We start from the raw sequence: 23,544 nt of genomic DNA on the forward strand, positions 1-23,544 counted from the left end.
TTATCATATCATGGGTAGGGATGGGTACCGAATTCGGTACTTTTGAGGTACCGAACCGAAACACGTTGGTACTACCGAGTATCAAATCAAGTGAGATACAGATTTTTTTTTTTTTTTTTACTATTTTTTTTTTTTGTACTTTTTTCTTTTCATGTCAACGTTCACACGCACAATATATGCTTACCTAGGATTTTACTTGATTCAACAACAAAGCAGTCGGAGCAATGGCAAGCCAAAAACTGTCGAAATTGTAGTTATTTGAAGTTTGGATTTTTTTTTTCACAACTGAGGTAGGTAAATTAAATTTCTTGAGACTAAAGTACAGAAAAAAGGTACCGTTGGGTACTGGTATCGATTCACAGGTACCGGTTCAAATGTGAAAGGTACCCATCCCTAGCTGTGACCTCACTTTAACCGATCATACATTTCTGTTCCTCTGAACCAACAGTAGTTAATGACCTGCCAATATAAAGTTAATATAAAACTAGAACAATAATAAAGTATACTTCCTGTGAAGCAGTAGTATTACTCACCTCGTCTTGGGATGCAAACAAAGGGCCGGACTTCAACTCTATTGAGGAATCAGAATCGTTTCCCAAATCCATGCTTCGGTGACATAAGGAGCCGGAGTTAGCATTCACCCTGGGCAGGCTTGAGGATGTAGGGAGTAACCCTGTGCCTGGGATACTAGACATTGGACGAGAATGAATGTCTGAAGCCTTGTTCTGGGGGGCATCATTTGCACTGTCAAAAGTCAGGTGGTCAACGGCTAGAGGACTAGCTTCAGCCAAAGTGGTTGTGCCGTTCAGCTTTTGAAGAGGATGGAGGTCAAACGTGTCATTCTTGGGCGAAACCCATGGAGCGCCAGCCCCTGCAGCCGAGCAAAGCTGGCTCAAAGGAGGGCAACTGTCAGAATTGTCGGTCTGAGAGCTATTATTGTAAACATCAGCCTCGACTTCTGTGGTTGTATTACAGAGACGTGATGGAGGGAGAGCAGAGGTGTTGTTCTGACAACCATTAGTGGCAACATCAGCCTTGGTCTCTGTGGTCGTGTTGTTGGATGGAGGAAGAACTACGGTGCTGCTCTCAGAACTGCACGCTTGAACGTCAGCCTCGATTTCTGTGGTCATGTTGTTGAGAGTGGATGAAGGAAGATTAAAGGTGTTCTTCTGACACCCATTCGTGTCAACACCAGCCTCTGTGGTCATGTTGTTGGATGGAGGAAGCTCAAAGGTGTCATTCTTGGGCGAAACCCATGGAGCGCCAGCCCCTGCAGCCCAGCAAAGCTGGTTCAAAGCAGGGCAACTGTCAGAATTGTCGGTCTGAGAGCAATTATTGTCAACATCAGCCTCGACTTCTGTGGTTGTATTACTGGGACGTGATGGAGGACTTGGAGTAAAGGTGTTGTTCTGACAACCATTAGTGGCAACATCAGCCTTGGTCTCTGTGATCGTGTTGTCGAGATTGGATGAAGGAAGATTAAAGGTGTTCTTCTGACACCCATTCGTGTCAACACCAGCCTCTGTGGTCATGTTGTTGGATGGAGGAAGCTCAAAGGTGTCATTCTTGGGCAAAACCCATGGAGCGCCAGCCCCTGCAGCCGAGCAAAGCTGGCTCAAAGGAGAATTGTCGGTCTGAGAGCAATTATTGTCAACATCAGCCTCGACTTCTGTGGTTGTATTACAGAGACGTGATGGAGGACTTAGAGTAAAGGTGATGTTGTTGAGATTGGATGAAGGAAGATTAAAGGGGTAATGGGGTCCCTCCCAATGCGTGCTCAATTGGGAGGGACTTCGAGTAAAGGTGATGTTGTTGAGATTGGATGAAGGAAGATTAAAGGGGTAATGGGGTCCCTCCCAATTGGGCGTGCTCAATTGGGAGGGACTTTGAATGTCGAAGGTACTACCCAGGGGGCTATCTGCACAGAGACTGGCTACAGGCATCTCTCTGGTTGCTGCAAAAGTAGAGTCCATTTCAGAGTCTGTTTTTAAATCCCCGTCCTCTGGCTTACTGGCCATCTCCCTCGTGGACACAGGAGCCTGGGGCGGGATGCAAGGGGAGCCTAGTATGACGCTAGTTAAAGAGTTGTTGACATAACTACAGTTCGGCGGGCTCTCGTTTGTCAACACAAACTCAGGCGAATCTGGGGAGCTCGCGTCATGGAAGGGGGTCATGGTGGGGCAGAACCTCGGATAGTACATCTTTAAGTTACAAGGGTTAATTTGAAAAAATGGGGTGAGGCTGAGATAGTGACGGTTGCCACTGTATAGAATTGGCGTGGAGCAGGGGTTGTTGTCGTGAACAGGATAGGCAGGTCTGCTCTCCCTGCTGGGAGTCCCCACGTCCAGCTGTGAGCAGGAGCCTTGGAACCCAGCTCCTTCCTGCAAGGTGGCTTTGTACCTCGAAGAGCCCGTCGCAGCACTGACACCGGGGGGTGGGATGTTTTCAATGCCCTCGTCCTCCACACGCGCATTGGAATTACATCCATCAGTTCCCTGACTGGCCATCTCCCTCGTGGACACAGGAGCCTGGGGCGGGATGCAAGGGGAGCCTAGTATGACGCTAGTTAAAGAGTTGTCGACATAACTACAGTTCGGCGGGCTCTCGTTTGTCAACACAAACTCAGGCGAATCTGGGGAGCTCGCGTCATGGAAGGGGGTCATGGTGGGGCAGAACCTCGGATAGTACATCTTTAAGTTACAAGGGTTAATTTGAAAAATTGGGGTGAGGCTGAGATAGTGACGGTTGCCACTGTATAGAATTGGCGTGGAGCAGGGGTTGTTGTCGTGAACAGGATAGGCAGGTCTGCTCTCCCTGCTGGGAGTCCCCACGTCCAGCTGTGAGCAGGAGCCTTGGAACCCAGCTCCTTCCTGCAAGGTGGCTTTGTACCTCGAAGAGCCCGTCGCAGCACTGACACCGGGGGGTGGGATGTTTTCAATGCCCTCGTCCTCCACACGCGCATTGGAATTACATCCATCAGTTCCCTGACTGGCCATCTCCCTCGTGGACACAGGAGCCTGGGGCGGGATGCAAGGGGAGCCTAGTATGACGCTAGTTAAAGAGTTGTCGACATAACTACAGTTCGGCGGGCTCTCGTTTGTCAACACAAACTCAGGCGAATCTGGGGAGCTCGCGTCATGGAAGGGGGTCATGGTGGGGCAGAACCTCGGATAGTACATCTTTAAGTTACAAGGGTTAATTTGAAAAATTGGGGTGAGGCTGAGATAGTGACGGTTGCCACTGTATAGAATTGGCGTGGAGCAGGGGTTGTTGTCGTGAACAGGATAGGCAGGTCTGCTCTCCCTGCTGGGAGTCCCCACGTCCAGCTGTGAGCAGGAGCCTTGGAACCCAGCTCCTTCCTGCAAGGTGGCTTTGTACCTCGAAGAGCCCGTCGCAGCACTGACACCGGGGGGTGGGATGTTTTCAATGCCCTCGTCCTCCACACGCGCATTGGAATTACATCCATCAGTTCCCTGACTGGCCATCTCCCTCGTGGACACAGGAGCCTGGGGCGGGATGCAAGGGGAGCCTAGTATGACGCTAGTTAAAGAGTTGTCGACATAACTACAGTTCGGCGGGCTCTCGTTTGTCAACACAAACTCAGGCGAATCTGGGGAGCTCGCGTCATGGAAGGGGGTCATGGTGGGGCAGAACCTCGGATAGTACATCTTTAAGTTACAAGGGTTAATTTGAAAAATTGGGGTGAGGCTGAGATAGTGACGGTTGCCACTGTATAGAATTGGCGTGGAGCAGGGGTTGTTGTCGTGAACAGGATAGGCAGGTCTGCTCTCCCTGCTGGGAGTCCCCACGTCCAGCTGTGAGCAGGAGCCTTGGAACCCAGCTCCTTCCTGCAAGGTGGCTTTGTACCTCGAAGAGCCCGTCGCAGCACTGACACCGGGGGGTGGGATGTTTTCAATGCCCTCGTCCTCCACACGCGCATTGGAATTACATCCATCAGTTCCCTGACTGGCCATCTCCCTCGTGGACACAGGAGCCTGGGGCGGGATGCAAGGGGAGCCTAGTATGACGCTAGTTAAAGAGTTGTCGACATAACTACAGTTCGGCGGGCTCTCGTTTGTCAACACAAACTCAGGCGAATCTGGGGAGCTCGCGTCATGGAAGGGGGTCATGGTGGGGCAGAACCTCGGATAGTACATCTTTAAGTTACAAGGGTTAATTTGAAAAATTGGGGTGAGGCTGAGATAGTGACGGTTGCCACTGTATAGAATTGGCGTGGAGCAGGGGTTGTTGTCGTGAACAGGATAGGCAGGTCTGCTCTCCCTGCTGGGAGTCCCCACGTCCAGCTGTGAGCAGGAGCCTTGGAACCCAGCTCCTTCCTGCAAGGTGGCTTTGTACCTCGAAGAGCCCGTCGCAGCACTGACACCGGGGGGTGGGATGTTTTCAATGCCCTCGTCCTCCACACGCGCATTGGAATTACATCCATCAGTTCCCTGACTGGCCATCTCCCTCGTGGACACAGGAGCCTGGGGCGGGATGCAAGGGGAGCCTAGTATGACGCTAGTTAAAGAGTTGTCGACATAACTACAGTTCGGCGGGCTCTCGTTTGTCAACACAAACTCAGGCGAATCTGGGGAGCTCGCGTCATGGAAGGGGGTCATGGTGGGGCAGAACCTCGGATAGTACATCTTTAAGTTACAAGGGTTAATTTGAAAAATTGGGGTGAGGCTGAGATAGTGACGGTTGCCACTGTATAGAATTGGCGTGGAGCAGGGGTTGTTGTCGTGAACAGGATAGGCAGGTCTGCTCTCCCTGCTGGGAGTCCCCACGTCCAGCTGTGAGCAGGAGCCTTGGAACCCAGCTCCTTCCTGCAAGGTGGCTTTGTACCTCGAAGAGCCCGTCGCAGCACTGACACCGGGGGGTGGGATGTTTTCAATGCCCTCGTCCTCCACACGCGCATTGGAATTACATCCATCAGTTCCCTGACTGGCCATGTTGGTCCCCGGCTGCGAGAGGAGATTTTCAGGAGGCAAGTTCACTTGGACTTTCTGATGACAATCAACAGCATCAACAGTTCTTCTGTGACCTGCAATATAGATTACATTATTATTTACAAAAGACAAGAGAAACAACCTCACCTTCAGGGCGGCTGTACGTTAACTTTTTTTGCACATAGCACTGGTGCTACAGAGGTTGATAGTTTTGTTTATTTTTGCCTCACTGATTAAATGCTATTTATATTTATGTCTTTCTACTATTACCCTGCCCATACCTGTACCTCCCCTCCCCCATGCTGCTATGACACCCAAATTTCTCCAAGGGATGAATAAAGGATTCTTATCCTATGACATATCTATCCTAAGGAATCTGCCCACATAATTTCAATACTACCCAATGCAGTGTGTCTTGTCCTTCATGGTCGGAAAAAAACAAGTCACATTAGAGAGCAGTGTTTCCCCTAGCCCCTTCGGTGACTGCGATGTGCAAGCCAGGGGCTTTTGAATCCGCAGTCACTCGCAGCTCCATAGCTCGCAGGCTAATTTGGACGACCAAGCACTGCTTATAAGCTCGGGGTGGGTCCGAAATATATCAGATATGAATTTCAAAAGGTACCCAACGTACAATTAGGGGTTCACAGTCACACACAGCCGCGCCGGGGTCTGAAAGCTCGGAGTTGCTAATAAACATTTTTTTTTTTTTTATTATAAAACGAGTGGTACTACTCACAGAGCGAGCCGTGTATTTCCGTATTTTGGCTGCCTGGTGCGCCTGCGCATCATGCACCCAACGCCGGAAATAATGCCGTGTTGACTAGTTTATAAAAATGATTTATGTTTATTAGGAACTCCGAGCTTTCAGACCCCTAATTGTACGCTGGGCACCTTTGAAATTCATATGATATATTTCGGACCCACCCCGAGCTTATAAGTAGGGCTGCACGATTTTGGGAAATAATTGTTGCGATTTTTCTGACAGATTGCGATTGCGATTACATTTGCGATTATAATAAAACATATATATAAGCAGCCCCACAGAGGTTTATTGTAAAATGCGGCTTGCATCTGGCCTACGCGGTGGGTCTTTTCGGGACACCGAGTCTGACATTTTTTATTTTTACCTGGGAATCGATACCGGTACCCAACGGTACCTTTTTTTCCTGTACTTTACTCTCCCTCTCTGAAGTCTAAACTTCACAACACACAATCTAAAACCCCTTACCTCCCTCTCCCAAAACCGATCTTGTATCTCAATGGGACTTCCTGGTTAAACAAATAAAGTAAAAAAAAAAAGAAAAAAAGGAATTGAGATTTGATAATCTCATCATTCCAAATCGTGATTTCGATTAAAAATCGATTAATCGTGCAGCCCTACTTATAAGCAGTGCTTGGTGGTCCAAATTAGCCTGCAAGCTATGGAGCTGCGAGTGACTGTGGATTCAAAAGCCCCTGGCTTGCACATCGCAGTCACGGAAGGGGCTATGTTTCCCCATGAAAAAAAATATTCAACAGCAGTGCTGTGCTGCACGCACTCTGCCGGAATCCATATTTGTGCATGCGCACGTGCCGCCGGAATCCATATTAGCGCACGCTGCTGGAGAAATAACTAAAAACTACCTTAGAATTGTTCGAGATAGGTTATTCATGTTCATGGAGTCATGCATGTGTGAATTTGCTAGGATGTTTTTGGTGTGTCCGCTGACACTAGAAGTGCTCTGGAGGCCCAGGTAGTTGCATATTTGTACACTGCAAAAAAAGAAAGTGAAAATATCTTGTATTTGGTACAATAAGTCCAATATTGAGCAGAATTATCTTGAATTATCTTATTCCACAGATCATTTTGCTTATTTTTTTCTTGATTTGTCAACTTAATCTTGTTTTCTTAAAACAAGATTAAATTGACCAAAATCAGAAAAAAAGCTAAATTATCTGCCAGTGGGATAAGATAACTCATTATTACATGGCGTTTTAACATTCGCCAAAATGCTTGATTGTGATTAGTCAATAGCGCTCGGTTGCCCCCGACAGCAGTGAATTATTTCTCGATAACTGACCGCTGCCATGGGCAACGCGCAATAATGACCGCTGATACGGGTAACACAGCGCTATTGACCAATCACAATCAAGCATTTTGGTCGCAGACAGTCACGAAAGCTAAACTCAGCATATGCACAGCTGCACTCATCAGGTAATCAGACCACACACCTGCCGGCTGCCGGCGATGACAGAGGAGCGATAGAACAACTGCGTCTGCATTTGATCTCGTCTTGTCGATGGTGTAAAATGAATTAGGTATATTGTTAGTAAGTTAGCCATGTAATAAGCGGGATAATGTATACTCCGTCAATACTCCGTCATTGTCTCAAAATAATTGACCTTCACTGCGTTTAGAACACCTAGTCTGCGCTCTAAACTCTGTCGGTCAATTATTTTGCCACAATGACCTCGTAGCTATACATTATCCCTTACAAAAGTGACCAGGTATGGACTTCAGGGTCATGTTGAGGGATCTTCATTTTTCTTTTTTTTACATATTGTGAAAGTACAGATTCATACCTTAAAAATAAGCCATCACTTGAACATTTTGGTGGGATATTTTTCAAGCTACATCCTATGAATCATGGAGATATCAGTAAACGCATTCAGAGATGAATGGTCTTCGAACTTGTGGAGAGGTTCACACCTGTGATTTAATCAACTACAACCTTACCCAGAATGCATTGTATTCCATGGCCCCCCTCTCTCTGGGGACATTAACACCTTGCATCAGGCTCTTTTGTTATGGCAATGACTCTGTCTTGTGGCAAGTTGTTGTGGCAGTTGAAGTATTTGCCTTGTAAGTCTAAAAGCTAAATTACTAAATGTAAATGTATTATAAGGAAAGGTTAACCTTCTGTAGTGTGGTAGTGAAAGGGTTTGTTGGAAGCCTCACATAAGCCATGTAATGTTGGGGGTCAAGGTATTGGCTGAAGGAAAGGCTACATCAATAAGCATTTAAATGTTTAGATTTAAAGGTTAACCTTCTGTAGTGTGGCAGTGAAAGGGTTAACCTTCTGTAGCTGTGAGAGAATTGTTGAATAGATACACAAATGTTCTAGAATGTTTGATTATGACATCATACTGTGACATCACAAATGTTTTCGGGCATTCATAACATTATTTTCTATGATGAATTGAAAATGGGGGATCCTGATGTAAACAAGATGAAAGTCTTTCTCTGGTCTGCATCCCCTTAACAATTGTGTGTATTGAGCTGTACTGTATTGTACCCATTCTGCAATCTGTTAATAAAGTTTTCAATCAATCAATCAAGTTAACCTTCTGTAGTGTGGCAGTGAAAGGGTTAACCTTCTGTAGTGTGGTAGTGAAAGGTTTCTGCCACTCTTCACAAGCAAAGAGACTTTCCATTCCGTGAAAACCCGCCCTACTCTGCTCTGATTCGCAGACTGTGGGTGGGGGGGAGAAACGCTGAATGTGATTGGATCAGAATAGCCAGACAGACAGGCAGAGCAGCCAGCCGGACAGTGGAGCACTGAGAGAGAGGAAACAGCGGAGGATTGATTGATTGATTGATTGAAAACTTTATTAACAGATTGCAGAATGGGTACAATACAGTACAGCTCAATACACACAATTGTTAAGGGGATGCAGACCAGAGAAAGACTTTCGTCTTGTTTACACCAGGGTCCCCCATTTTCAATTCATCAGGACATATATGACATACATGACATACAGATAGTCAGTACTGCTACATCTATACATTTATGACATACCAGATTTGCAAATACAGTACTGTTTGTGATACAGAAGGAGTCAAGAAAAGGGAGTATATACATTTGACGTAGAAACTGTACATTGGAGGAGGTTGGGTGGGGGGGTTGGGTACACTGGGATATTGACAACCATACTGGGTAATTTACATTGGAGGTGGTTGGGGGGGGGGCACACTGTATAAACAAGCAAAACTGTACATTGAGGGGGGGGAGACTCTGTACAAACAAACAAAATTGTACATTGGACTATTGACAAAACCATACTAGGTAAATGACTGTACATTGGAGGGGGTTGGGTTAGGATATTTACAGGGGCCAGTGTTGAATTACAGTCTCCCGTAGGTGTCTCTTGAGAGAGGTTTTGAAAGTGGGTAGTGATCCACATTCCTTTACAGCTTTGGGTAGGGCGTTCCACATTGCAACGAGGGGCGTTAATAAAATTTTGTTTATCTGGCTTATTGCTGCGGATTCAAGCCAAGTTGCAATAATACAGTACAGCTCAATACACACAATTGTTAAGGGGATGCAGACCCAGAAAGACGTTTGTCTTGTCATCAAATGAATTGCCAGCGCGCGTTCGTCTACAACAACAACCAACGCGTCCTATAATAATAATAACTTGTTTGTTATTTTCTTTGAGTTTCCCTATTGAATTAATTGGGTTGCAATAAATTCACTCGAATTAAATTCGTTCGCTCATCAAATTCGTGACATTCTAAATGTGTTTTAATGTTGTTTAATTTAATGACAATACACCCGCGCGGACTCGCGTTTTTTTTTAATCTTTTTTATATGGACAGGACACTGCGTTTGTTGCGTTGCTATAACTTATAACATTAAGATAAAGTGTATAAACATTGTTCTTCTCCCTGCTAAGAAAGGAGAGCGTTTGGCTGTGTGTGTTTCAACACCTCTTAAGTACCTGTTAAGCTGACAGGTAAATTTACACACGTAAATCCCCTCACCTGTAGTTTTTCCACAGTATTGAGAGACAATACTGTCGAACTATATAACAATAATTACCTCATTTACAAGTTGTATTTAAGTTTGCAAATAAGAGCAAATAATAGAACACATTATTGACATTTCAAAGATGTAAAAAAAAACAGATTTCGATTTTTTTCGATTTTCTGAAGAGCAAGACAATTGTTCCTTTTCTGGCACTTGTTTCTCACCGGATCAAATCGGGTTTGGTCACGTACCAAATACAAGATATGTTCACAGGATAAGATACTTTTGTGATTTGTGTTGATTGATTGAAAATTGTATTAACAGATTGCAGAATGGGTACAGTACAGTACAGCTCAATACATACAATTGTTAAGGGGATGCAGACCAGAGAAAGACTTTCGTCTTGTTTACATCAGGGTCCCCCATTTTCAATTCATCATAACATATATGACAGACGATACTTTCAACTGTTAGAACAAACAAACACTGAAGTTGTAGCCACTAGCCCCTGTGCGCACACGGTGTTTGTCGGTTGATCATTGGACTCAGAAATGCCTGTTTGCCTGCGTTCTTCATTAAATGAGTGTTTGATCAAAATGTTACCTCAAGTCTCGACTACAATGTTGTAGGCCATCTCACGGAGGTGGAATGTGCAATATTGGCTCTACCGCCGATTAAACATGTTATTTTTCGGTGACGGCAGAAGAACGTTTGACCTCTCTAATATAAAGTGGTTTACACGTTCAAATAAAGTCACACATTGTCAACAAGAACAGAACAGTGATGTCAAATGTAACCAACGTGAAATTAACTTTTCATATTCCAGCAAGTTCTGCTAACAGTAGTCTGGACAGGTTTGTTTATGATCCAATATAATAATAACGGACACCCGATTTACCTTGTGTCCTTGAATTGCGAGCGTGCTCATTAACTCTCAGCTGGTCCTGGTTATATTGACAATCTCAACGTCCGCCCTCTTTTCTGGATCCTCCAATCACGACTATTGCTTTTCTCGAAACGAGGGCGGAGTTTGAGATTGGTCAATAACAGGATTTGCTCATTTTGACCGCGCTGTTGATTGATTGATTGATTGAAAAGTTTATTAACAGATTGCAGAATGGGTACAGTACAGTACAGCTCAATACATACAATTGTTAAGGGGATGCAGACCAGAGAAAGACTTTCGTCTTGTTTACATCAGGGTCCCCCATTTTCAATTCATCATAACATATATGACATACAGATAGACAGTACTGCTACATCTATACATTTATGACATATCAGATTTGCAAATACAGTACTGTTTGTGATACAAAAAGTGTCCAGAAAAAGAGTGTATATACATTTGACGTAGAAACTGTACATTGGAGGAGGTTGGGTGGGTGGGGTGGGGTTGGTGGGTGGGGGCTGTACATTGGAGGGGGGGGGGGGGGGGCGTTGGGGTAGGGGGGGACGACACTGTACATTGGAATACTGACAAAGCCATACTTGGTAATTTACTGTACAACTGGGTTAAGACATTTGTAGGGGCCAGTTTCGAATTGCAGTCTCCTGTAGGTGTTCTTTGAGAGTGTTTTTGAAGGTGGGTAGTGATTCACATTCCTTTACAGCTTTGGGTAGGGCGTTCCACATTGATGTGGCATAATTGCGAAACGTGTTTAGTCCCTTGTTTGAGCCGAATCTGGGTTTAACATGATTTGTGGAGCTCCCTCTGGTGTTGTGATCGTGGTATTCACTGACCTTTGGGAAGTATTTTGACATGTACATGGGTACCTTGGTCGCGTAGACCAGGCCCATTGCAAGTTGCTGTACTCTGTCGTCTACTCTAAGCCATCCTAGGTTGTCAAAGTGGGCCGGGTGAGGTGGGTTCTAGGAGTCAGGTCAAGCAGTAGTCTGACTAGCTTGTTTTGAGATGTTTGTAATTTGTTTTTTTAGTGCCTTTGAGGTGCTTTGGTACCATGAGGTGCAAGCATAGTCGTAGTACCCCTGAATGAGTGCTCCTGCCAGTCTTCAGGGTATTCTTGTTTACCAGAGAGGAGATCCGGTACAAGAATCGAGTTCGTTGGTTGACTTTTTTTTATTACATTGGATGCCATTTTGTCACAGGAAAGATTAGCCTCTAGGATGGAACCTAGGTAGGCAATTTCATCTTTCCTTGTGACAATATTGTCACCCACTGTAACTGAGAAGCCGTCTGTCTTGCCGAGTTTGTTATTTGAACCGAAGAGTATGGACTCTGTTTTGCCCATGTGTAATGATAGTTTGTTGTCGGCGAGCCATATGCAGATTTTGCCTAGTTCCGAGCTGAGGGCTTTTTCAACCTGTAACTTGTTCTTGTCAGAGACCAGCAGGGCTGAGTCTTCCGCAAACAGGAACAAGTTGCAGTCACAAGCTGACGACATGTCATTTGCATAAATTAGGAATAGTAGCGGTCCTAGTATGCTTCCTTGTGGAACACCTGTGTAAATAAAACGTCACAATTCAAGGACACCCTTTGTTATATAGTGGGCATTTAATTTAACATCAGAAACTAACTTTGCCGTACTACTGTTAGCAGAACTTGATGAAAGACAGTCACGTTTTGTGAGATGATTGTGATGTTCTTACAGATAATGTGGGGGGGGGGGGGGGGGGGGGGGGGAGTATGTAGTATCCCATAAAATGCTCACAATAAACCTACCCAGAAATGAGAGTGCATCATTCCCCTAGATTGACAAATCGACTTGAACATGACTTTTAGTAAGCAAGTACTTTATGTACATAAACTAACATTACACCTTCCATGACTGGGCCCCATGTCTTATGTAACGAATAATTCCACGTGTAAGCATAAAACAAGTGGATTTTTACATACTGTAGCCAAACATTCTACACAGTATTTCAAACTCACCAGGTTTTCATAGGTATCGGTCTACAAGATTTACAAGACAATTTTCAAAACCCTTAATGTTTTCTGTAAGAAACACCCAGCCAGTGTGAATGTTGGAAGTATTTCTCGTTTGCTAAAATCCCAGTCTCAATATACTTGCTGGGTCCAACAGTAGCAAGAGGCATGGGTAGATAAGATTAGGGACTGTTCACATTCATAATACCTCCAACAAGACACATCTTAAAGTCAACTGTTTTCATCGTCAACTTAACCATGGCAAGGACAAGAAGTTAATCTGCCCAAAATATATTTATCTCTAGTAGACTGTCTAGCATTACAACAGGATCGGTGTTCTTCCCCTGTAGAGATCAAAGCAACATTAATACTATAATATTTTATTATTTCAAATCTGGATGTACAATAATTAAATAATTATATGATTATAAACCATATGATGGCAGGAAGCAAACATACTGTACAATGTGAAAAGTGCACTGTGATAACAAAAAAATAAAAAAGACACAGACACGCCAAGCATCTCAAACGACGGCCTCGTTTTTGTATCCTCCAATCACGGCTGTCGCTTTCCTCGGACAGCAAGTCATGATAGGAAGATAGAGAAAAGAGGGCGGAATCTGAGATAGGCTCTCTAATGAGCCTAACCTCTTTGAGGGAAACGTACTCTTATGGTAATTTGTTGGGAAAGAGCAAGATATTTGCAAAAAAACTGCCTCAATTTGATAACTATTACATTTCCATGGATAACCAAATATACTGATTTGTATAATCAAATAGTTTTGTACAGTATTTCTTTTCTTGTTACATTTCATCGAAGAAGACATTTGTAACCGTTCGATGATAGCAAAACATACAAGGATATCAGTGTCTTCGAGCAAAAGCGGGCATCTCATTTGATTCTTGTGGTACCTCTTTAGAAACAGAAGATGCATACCGTGGGGAGGAAACAGACACACACTGCATCACGTTTTGTTAGATGAATCATCATCAAGTTAGAATTAAATCTTCATCAAGATACTGTACTGTAGTATTCTAATGACGCGTCATGCCTACCAATATGGCACAATGCCAAAAGCTCATTGGTCACGTCGTCATTTGATGACAATCACCTGTTACTTATTACAAATAACTGTTTCCTGTTGTTTTCCTACTAAGATGTCTGCGACAGAGTAACTAAAATTACTCTTATCTAGAAGCTTGCATGTGCTATACATCTTTCTTAAAGATTATCCATTCTCTTAATAAGGAAAAGCAAGACAATTAACAAGTTAAAATCTGTAATATCCGAGTGGTTTTCTCCGGTTATCAGCTTGAATCACCCACATGGATGGGGGTCAAAGTTATTGTCACAGGTTTACAAGATTAGGCCTAATGAGTGCATGAGACAAGATGAGCGTTACCGCACTAGCATAAGACAAGAAGAATGTTCCGGACAGGCATCCATCAAAGACGGCTGCAGTCCGTTACGTGTGGGGAATGGAAGACTCCCTGTCAATGTCCACGCTGCCCAGGAGGGGAACAAGAGATAGGAGGAGGAGGTGGGGGAAGAGGTGGTGGAGAACGAGCGCTCCCCAGATGTTGACGCTGGAGGAAACCGATTCGATACAGGAAGGAGAGTGGCGTTTCCCTTTGTGTCCACTGGCAACTTTGGGTAGAAGTGGGAGCTAAACAAGAGCTTCTCCCTCTCTTCCTCTTTTCCTTTATCTCCCTCTGTCTTTTTCTCTCTTCCGCTCTCTCACTTTTTGACACAGCTGGGCCAGCTGAGGCCTCCGCAGGCAGCAGACACAATGATGTAGAGGACAACCTGAAGAGAGCAGAGACAGAGCGGAGGTCATAACACATACTAAAGATGACACACTTCCTTTCAACTGCCCCTAAAGTGTGTGTGTGTGTGTGTGTGTGTGTGTGTGTGTGTGTGTGTGTGCGTGTGCGTGTGTGTGCGTGTGTGTGCGTGTGTGTGTGTGTGAGTAAATAGACAAATTCAGTAGACAGTCATACCTGTGGATCTCACTCTGGGCTTTTTTCTCTCAATGAGTTTTTTTTAAACTTGTGATTGTGTTACTCAAACTATGATAGCCAAATTAATTTGGATTAATAAACGCCCAAGAATCAAAATAACTACCACTCAACGTAGGAAACAGGATGGGGACTTTGCAATCCCCGGTTTTAAGTTATATTTCTGGTCCTCGCTGAGGCCCCTGATAAACTGGCTGGACCCTGTAATTGCGGTGTCATGGCGCTCCTTAGAAGCAGCAGCGGTCTCACCACAAAGACTACAGGATGTAGTATACTCCACTATTCCTATATCAAAATGCCAGCTAAGATATGGACCAATCATATCCCATGTAGGCCTGGGCGATAAAACGATAATTATCGCGATATATTTTAATAATCGGTATCGATCGATAATAAAAAGAAATATCAATCATTTTTATATATCTTTTTGCAACAGGGCAGTTTTAAAACCAGAGACAGTGGACAGACTTGTCTTTCTTGCCTGCATCTTAAAGTAATGGCTTTGCTTGTCCAAATGACAATACTGACCAAATTGAGATTTCTTTTTCTCTTGTCCATTTATTTAGTTTGCTTTCTAATTTGTATTTAGTTTGCTTTCTGTACACAGTAGGCTATGTGTGCTAGCAGAGCTAGTCTCCAGTCGCGACTCGCAAGTCACGGTGCACATGTGCGGTGGGTTGTCCACCAAAAAAGCACCAACAGATAGAAAAGAAACTATCAGAGCCAGAACTATTCAACTCCCCTGGAGCCACAGCCAGCAGAGAAGCCTGTTTACTTTAGCTTTCAAACCAGCTGCAGCCTGATAACTGGAGTGTGAGGGGCTGTAACACTAAAGATGGCGGCAACGACAAAGAATTGCTGCAAAATAAGCATACATATGTTAAAAATGTATCGAGTGATATGATAACATTATCATATCGTTATCGTGATAACATTTTTGGCCATATCGCCCAGCCCTATTCCCACGTGATTCAAACGTGGCGTAATGTAGAGGTCCTGTGCTGTCCTGTCCTACTCTAAAGGCTCTTTTCAGAGCCACCCACAATGTACAGCATTTTGCGACCAAATCTCAGTGGCGTGCGACTGGATGTTTTCCCTTGTCGCATTGGTGCTCCCAGCAGGTCTGTCTGTCTGTGTGTATGTGTGTGTGTATCGTTTTTCCCCCCCGTGGCCATGTGCGTTCTAAAAAAATGTATCTCTCCCTTTGATTGGCTATAACACGTGCATTATGCAAAGACCAGCCCCGATCTGGCTCTGATCATCACCCTGCCATTATTATTCACTGAATGACGGGATAAACAAAAAAGCCATGTGAGCATCAACTTTCCGACAGCGTCAACAGCATCTCATACTGGTTTCATAATACAACGTTTCCGAATGGACGTTTGGATTAAACAAAGTGTATGCAGTGATGCTTTCCCAGCGGAACACAAGCTGCTTAACGTTACACAGGTATGTTATACACGTTAATTAAGCTATGTAACGTTAGACCGCAGCCCTTTAGCTTTAGCTAACGTTAAGATAGAAGGAGCCGTCGGCCAACAAAGCTGTTTCAACAAATGGATTATCATTCAAACGTTATTCAAGCCTTCCGTGACCAGTAAGTAGGTACATCTACTACTCAACCGCAGCAATGTGCGCTATGTGCTTAAACTTTGCTAGTCAAGACTCAACAGTACGCTTACGCTGGGTTGAGGCGCGGGCGGAAGTGGCCATTTTTCAAAATAAAATACCCCGAAAGACTATTAGTATAGGGAGGTGTAGTGGTTACTTCCTGGTCTATAGGGAGGTGTAGTGGTTACTTCCTGGTCTATAGGGAGGTGTAGTGGTTACATGATTGCTGTTTCCGGCCGGTCCATCATCTTGAAAACACAATGTATTTGCCCATTGCCCATTTCTAAATCGTCTAGTTTAAAACAAATAAAGCATCAACATTTGCATGGTGTACCTTTCTGTGCTTATTCATCCACAATCTATAGCTCAACATGAAAATATTCGCAATTAATTGTACAAAAAAATAAAAAGCTGAATTTTATTTCAACCAAAAATGCTTAACAAATAATGTTAGTGATAGAAGGGAACTAATTTTGTGCAAAAATGGAAAGCTTTCCAAATGTTCATGAGGTAGAATTGTAGCCGATAATCCATTTTCCCAAAGATAAATCCCTATACGGGTGGACCTCGCAGGCGGTCCAAAGTGACGTCAGACTACACCTCCCTATTTAGGAGCAAATTGTTTGCATGATTAAAAACGATGGTTTGAACATCCGTTTGAAAAACCCTGGCGAATGTTCGAATCCCAAAAACAGGCTTGGGACAGCTCTAACTGGAGCTGAGCTGAATGTGTTAAAATAGACATAAAAAGGTGAAGGATTGGACTTTGCGAACTAACTGTAATACAATGTTATTTTTTACAATAATTTACATAAAATCTTAACACTTTAATCGCCGGAGACGCTGTTCAGCGTCTTTCCCCGCCATGCTTATTCTGCCGAAGACGCTGGACAGCGTCTTTGATATCAATATTTCAAAAATCTGTGATCAAAATCATATTTCTCCCCCGGAGACATTATATGTACTGGTGAGCCCCTCTCAATTCTCCAACGGTTCAAGAGCGCCATCTGGTGGCCGATCGGCCGCTCGCCCCAAACAGGAAGTGATGCGGATGAAGTGGTGCTCACCCATATTTCGTCCGGGCACTCGCTATCATTAGCAGGACTCCATCTTGACACAATGGATGTCGATCGGTTGCAAATAACTCGATAAACAACATGATTTGGACGTATATACTATTATACAACCTGGAAATGGATCGGGTATTTCTACATCCCATAATAGGAATATCTCTGCTCCACGCTCATCGCCCAACGCTATGAGGAAGCTACGGTAAGATTCAGCGTTTTTTTTTAACGTGTTCCATATAAACTGCTCCGATGATCATATCACTCACACTAGATGAATGATATAACGTTGCCCACAGCGATGTTGGCGGTCAACGCATGGCGGACAATAACGCTGTACAGCGTTTTTGGCGCTGGATGTGTTAAGAAATTACTAATGTGTATGGAAACTGACAAAAAAGGTAATGGTAAATGGCTGCTATTTTATATAGCGCTTTTATCCAAAGCGCTTTACAATTTGTTACTCACATTTTTACCCATTCACTCACACATTCACACACCGACGGGGAGGCAACCATGCAAGGTGCCAACCTGCTCATCGGGAGCAATTAGGGGTTAAGAGTCTTGCTCAAGTACACATCGACACGCTGCCCGGGAGGAGCGGGAATCGAACCGGGAACCTCCGGATTGCCAGACGACTGCTCTACCCCCCGAGCCACTGTCGACGTTAATTCCAGCTCGATTGTCCATTTATTTCATTGAAATCCATCTGATCAACGTATGATGTCATACTAAAGAAAGCCGTTACTGACAATCAAGGAATCATAAACAACAGTGCGGACCAAACACGCAAACTCTGGTCCACCTGAAAACGTAGGTCTCGGTTCGCTTCATCGGACCAAACGCGGACCAAATATAGGAAGTGAGTCACCTCTCACGAGCAGAGCGCTAAATTACTACTTAACCAATCAGATATGAGGTAGCGTCACGAGCAGAGCAATGTGTGTGGGTGGACAAGAGGTGGGTTGCTACGTTTACTGTAGGGAGGGGCTTTTAGACCCATGTTTTTTTTTTGCTTCGAAAAGAAGGACATCCTCTCAATATGCGGGACGCGGGGGCTCGCAGTCACACACACACACGTTAGTGCTCGCAAACACACACACACACACATTTCCACTCGCTATTGTGTCCAATAGACGGGCGCCCTTTTCGACCGTGTGGCATTGTTCAGAAAGTTTGGTGCACTTGACAAATTGCAATGTGAATGCAGACGAACCAAATGAAGAATGCAACAATGTTGCAACTTCACCCCCGAAACCGCACAGAGTCCGCACCGAGTCCACCAAAAATATATGTGAAAGCGCCCTTATATTCACAGCGGTACTAACACGACAATGTATGAATGGAAAAATATAACGTTCCCACATCCGGAACGATAGATACCCGATGTTGAATGGGCCATAGTAATGTCGATATAGCTATAATATTTAAAAAGTTATAGCCCTGCAAAGAAGGTGAGCGAATCCATAGGCTTACAGCACTGGCAGAGAGTGGTATAAGATGGGCAAACTGCGTGGCACAGAATGTGTTAACACTATGGGTGCCGGAGGTTAAATTCATGCTATACCATGGGTTGCCAGCTCTATTTGTCTATGGATAAGTACCCCTTCTTTGCATGGCTATAACTTTTTAAATTCTATTGCTACATTGCCATTATTAGGGCCCATTCAAAGTCCTATATGTATTGTTCATTGTGTAGCAACGTTAAACTTTTTCATTCACATATTCATAGTAAAGTATGGTCTAATGTATAAGTATGTTTTCATCTCTTTCTGCAGCTTTCTCCAGAACGTGATCTATAGCCCCAAATGCATTATATTGATGATGAAATACAGTTTGATGGCAATCGGGGCGATATAAAAAATTTCAATTGGACGTACTTCTAGAATGATCTGATGATGACCGGATGGGCGGGGGATCGTTTATAATTCCGTGGGCAGCGTTATATCATTCAGCATTCGGAGGTCGGGGGTCAAGGACTACAGCCCCCTCAGCATCGACGGGGCACCGGTTGAGAGAGTGAACAGTTTCAAGTACCTCGGAGCCCACATATCCGAGGACTTGACATGGACCACACACATTGACAGTGTTGTGAAGAAGGCACGACAACGCCTCTACTTCCTCAGGCGCCTAAGGAAGTTCCAAGTCAGTCAGAAGATCCTTAGGAACTTCTACTCATGTACAATAGAGAGCATCCTGACCGGCAACATCACCTCCTGGTTTGGGAATAGCACTGCACAAGACCGTAGCAGACTACAAAGAGTGACACGTTCAGCCGAACGCACAATTAGAGGGGGGCTTCCCACCCTCCAGAACATTTACAACAAGCGGTGCAAGGGGAAGGCTAAGAGAATTATTAAGGACTCGAGCCACCCGAACAACTGCCTCTTTGAACTGCTGCCGTCAGGCAAGCGATACCGGAGTCTTAAGGCGAGCACAGAAAGACTCAGAAGGAGCTTCTATCCCCAGGCCATCAGGCTGCTAAACGAGAAAAAATCGCTAAACGAACAATAATCACTATGCAACAACCATCAAATGCACACAGCACACACACCCACACGCACACACTCACTCAAACAAACAACACACTGCAGCACCCACTCTCCACACTTTAGATCACACAAACACACTTACACTTTATATTTATTGATAAAGGATTTGCACTACAACTCGTACACCTACTGTGAATTGTACCTAAACTGCACCTCGTCCATTTGTGCCTTGCACTATATAGTATAGTATTGTATATTAGTACACTGCACAGTATTGTATATTGTATGGTAACTACGTCTACGAACATTGTACATATGTCTAAACTGAACACTGTGACCTCTTTTTTTACTTCTAAATTTTACTATGTTTTTATTTCATACTTATCTTGTCATGCACAGTCTCTGGAGCGCAACAGTAAGAAGCATTTTGTACAAAAGTATTCTGTACTTCTGTATGACAACTATTAAAGAAACTTGAAACTTGAACTTGAAACTTCATCTAGTGTGGGTCATATGTTCATCATAACAGTTTATATGGAACACGTTCAAGAATAACGCTGAATCTCACCGGATCTTCCTCGCGCCGTTGGACGATCAGCGTGGTGTAGACCGTTTTCGATTATGGGATGTTTATCCTGATGAACCATTTCCAGCTTGTATAATACTATATACGTCCAAATCATGTTGTTTATCGAGTTATTGGCAATGGATCGCTATTATATTGTGACGAGCCAGAGTGCCGGCAGCCAAACCGAGTGCCCGGAAGTAATATGGCCGACCAGCACAACCTCCATAGCACTTCCTGTTTGGCGATTGCGCCGATCGGCCACCAGATGGCGCTCCTGAACCGCCAGAGAGCTCAGTGGGTCCTCCTGGTGGATCTCAGGCCAGCGGAGGGGAAATATGAATCCGATCACAGATTTTTGAAATATTGATATTAAAGATGCTGTAAAGCGTCCTTCGGCAACTTGAGCATTGGCCGGGAATGACGCTGTAAAGCGTTTCCCGGCAGTTAAAGTGTTAAGGTCGAATGGATGGACCATGGGTCCACTTCCAGACATTGGATTGAGGAATCGGGAAACGGAGCGTTTTTCTAACATTTTTAAATGGATTCGTGCATGAATGTGGACTCTGGGACGCGTTGTTTGGGTACCGGTAAGTAAGTTATGTTATGGTTAAGCGTATGGAAGATGAACGTACAAGTTATGAATGCCGGGAGTGTATGTTTGGTAAACCATTCCAGTTCGACTGTGTGTGCGTATTGGCTTGGTGATTCACTACAGGGGTTTAACGGCTCAAGGTATGACGGTATGAAAAAATTTTTACCGCCCAAGCCTACTTCAGACTAACAGAAAAAGTCCGCCCGGAGCGAAAAAAATGTGACACCAAGTGTGCAACAGGGGAAACTGCATTCTCGAGACAGCGCCAATACCAGGATCTGGCCGGTACTGCACTTTCCGAGTCCCAATATGACTTTTCCAGCCAAAATACAGCTCTGTGACATTGAATAGGATATTAAAATCGAATAAAAGAAAAAACAAGTTAAAAACGTATATATACCAGGCCACCAGTAGCCCATTTTTGGAAATCTATAGCAACTAAACTCTCAAGCAACTGTAATATATCAATTCCACTCACGGCTAGGGTTGGGTATGGTTAGGATTTTATCGATACTACTACACTTATCGATACTGCTTAACGGTTCGGTACCTTATCGATACTCTTATCGGTTCTTTTTTATTTTGCAAAACAAAATAAAAGATTACAGAATCGACATTGCTTTATTATTCTTTTATATAACTATATTACTGCACAACATGGCTACTTTTTTATCAATTAATACAAGCAGTCAGATAAATTAACTATTTTGGGACTTTCTATTTTATTTAGAAGTTCTTAAATCAGAATGTCCCACCCAATACCCAGCTGTTAAAAACGGTTCAATACTCCATGTTATTAGTAGAGGCTGTGACACTCTGTCATCCTTCCTCTAGCTGCTAGGGTGAAGGGACTTTGGGCTTGCTGGGACCGGTGGTGGTAGAGGGAGGAGGGGTAGGCTGGGACATGGTGGCTGCAGCCTCAGCTTGAAGATCTTTCATCTTTCTAATATATTTGTAGCTAAACAATTAGCTAAGCAATTATATTTTATTTATTAGCCTATTGTAGTGACTACATTATGGTTTGTGTTCTCCTCTTACTGTGTTGTGTAGTGGGAGGGAACTACTGATCTGGCACCGCGGCCAGAGGGGACAGTTATTGCGGTTGCACTTGCTGTTGTGATCTTTACTGTTCTGGCGATATACATGTGCTCTTGTTCTGCATTGACTGAAGTTGTCTTGTGTATTAAACAAGCATTACGTTGCCTACGATTATTCCTTTTTCCTCCGGCACTACACTATTCATAATAATTCGTTATTAGCCTAGCTAACTCCGTATCTTGGCTTACCTGCAGTGGACGTGGATGCAGATGGAACACTGCGAGCAAAGCAGTCAAAAACAACGCATTTCTGCAGACTAATGTTATGTTTTGACAACAGATGTTTTGACAAATTGCTTGTATTGCCACCCTTACTGGCAAATGTTTTATTGCACTTGTGGCAACGTGCAGTCGACTTTCGTAAATTGTACCCAGACTTTCGAGCGCTTTGCTCTCTCCGCCATGACGAGCGCAGAGCTCGGTCTGTGTGCTGCGCTTCAGCAGCACGGAGCCACTGACTGGCACCTCCCTTAAGTACCCGTATGTGTATGTGTGAGTGTGAGCGGCTCGCGATGAGTGTGTGTAATAATGGCTCGCTGCGGCTCGCTTCTCGTGCAGAGACAGAGAGGGGAGAGATAGTTCGCAACGTTTAAATTCCTCGAAAAAAATAAAAAACTCATAGTAATAATAATTTCTAGAGTATCGATAGCAGTACCGATAACGTCGGAGCTTATAAATACTCAGTTTTTTTCTAATTTAGTACCGGTTCCCGTTTAGAACCGGGGTCCGGGGGGCATCCCTACTCACGGCAACAACATTACTTCTAAACGATATATCTTTACTACCAACATCCATACAACAGAAAATAATTATTCTGGCAGGTGTTACAGCATAGCTATGAGATGGAAAGAACCTGAGAAACTCACAGTAATTAACTGGTCCCTGACATTGCTGGATGTTATTTATTTGGAGATCTCGACTGCTCGTGTGGTTGGGGTGGGACAGGCAGGTATTGAATTAATTGTGGACTGCGGTGGCCGAGGTGGTCAAGGGCACAATGTAGCGGCGGGGTGTGGTGTTGGTCCTGGGGGATCCGGGGGTCTATTGTCTAATGTCTATTGTCTTTTGTGTTGTTTTTATTTTTTACTTGGTATCTTGTATTTATTAGTTAAGTTTTGGTCTGTATTTATTATTTCTTATTATCTTGTCATTGTCATTGTCAGTCATTATTATTATTATTATTATTATTATTATTATTATTATTATTATTATTATTATTATTATTATTATTATTATGTTGTCAAATGAAAATTGAAAATAAAAAAAGTGATTAAAAAAAACTTGTGATTGTGTTATGTCCTGTAACATTTACGTTTAGTAATTCAGCTGACGCTTTTATCCAAAGCAACTTACAAGTTTTGTACGACAAGTCAGTAGGAAGGGTAAAACTCGATCAGCCGAGTAACAATGTTCAAAGTGTTCAGACTTGAGTGCTACAGTGTTGTATGTTAGTATATTAGGAAGAGTGCGTGACAGTAAGACGTTTTTTGTTCCGTCTTTGATGCCCTACAAATCGGACTTTTACATCTGGA

General features: G+C 43.9%; 1 protein-coding gene across 1 annotated transcript in view; it reads right to left on the reverse strand.

The window, feature by feature from the left end:
• Positions 1–12,473: 12,473 nt before the first annotated feature.
• Positions 12,474–23,544, reverse strand: part of LOC311226106 (vesicle-associated membrane protein 7-like) — a gene marked incomplete at its 5' end in the record, with an annotated part of 38,634 nt that continues 27,563 nt past the window's right edge. The window contains one exon of the mRNA XM_084311481.1: positions 12,474–14,370. Within this exon, the coding sequence (XP_084167607.1) occupies positions 14,302–14,370 (69 nt within the window). The remainder of the gene's footprint in view (positions 14,371–23,544) is intronic.

Source organism: Notolepis coatsorum (assembly GCF_963971535.1).
Source record: "Notolepis coatsorum genome assembly, chromosome: 3".
Taxonomy (NCBI): domain Eukaryota; kingdom Metazoa; phylum Chordata; class Actinopteri; order Aulopiformes; family Paralepididae; genus Notolepis; species Notolepis coatsorum.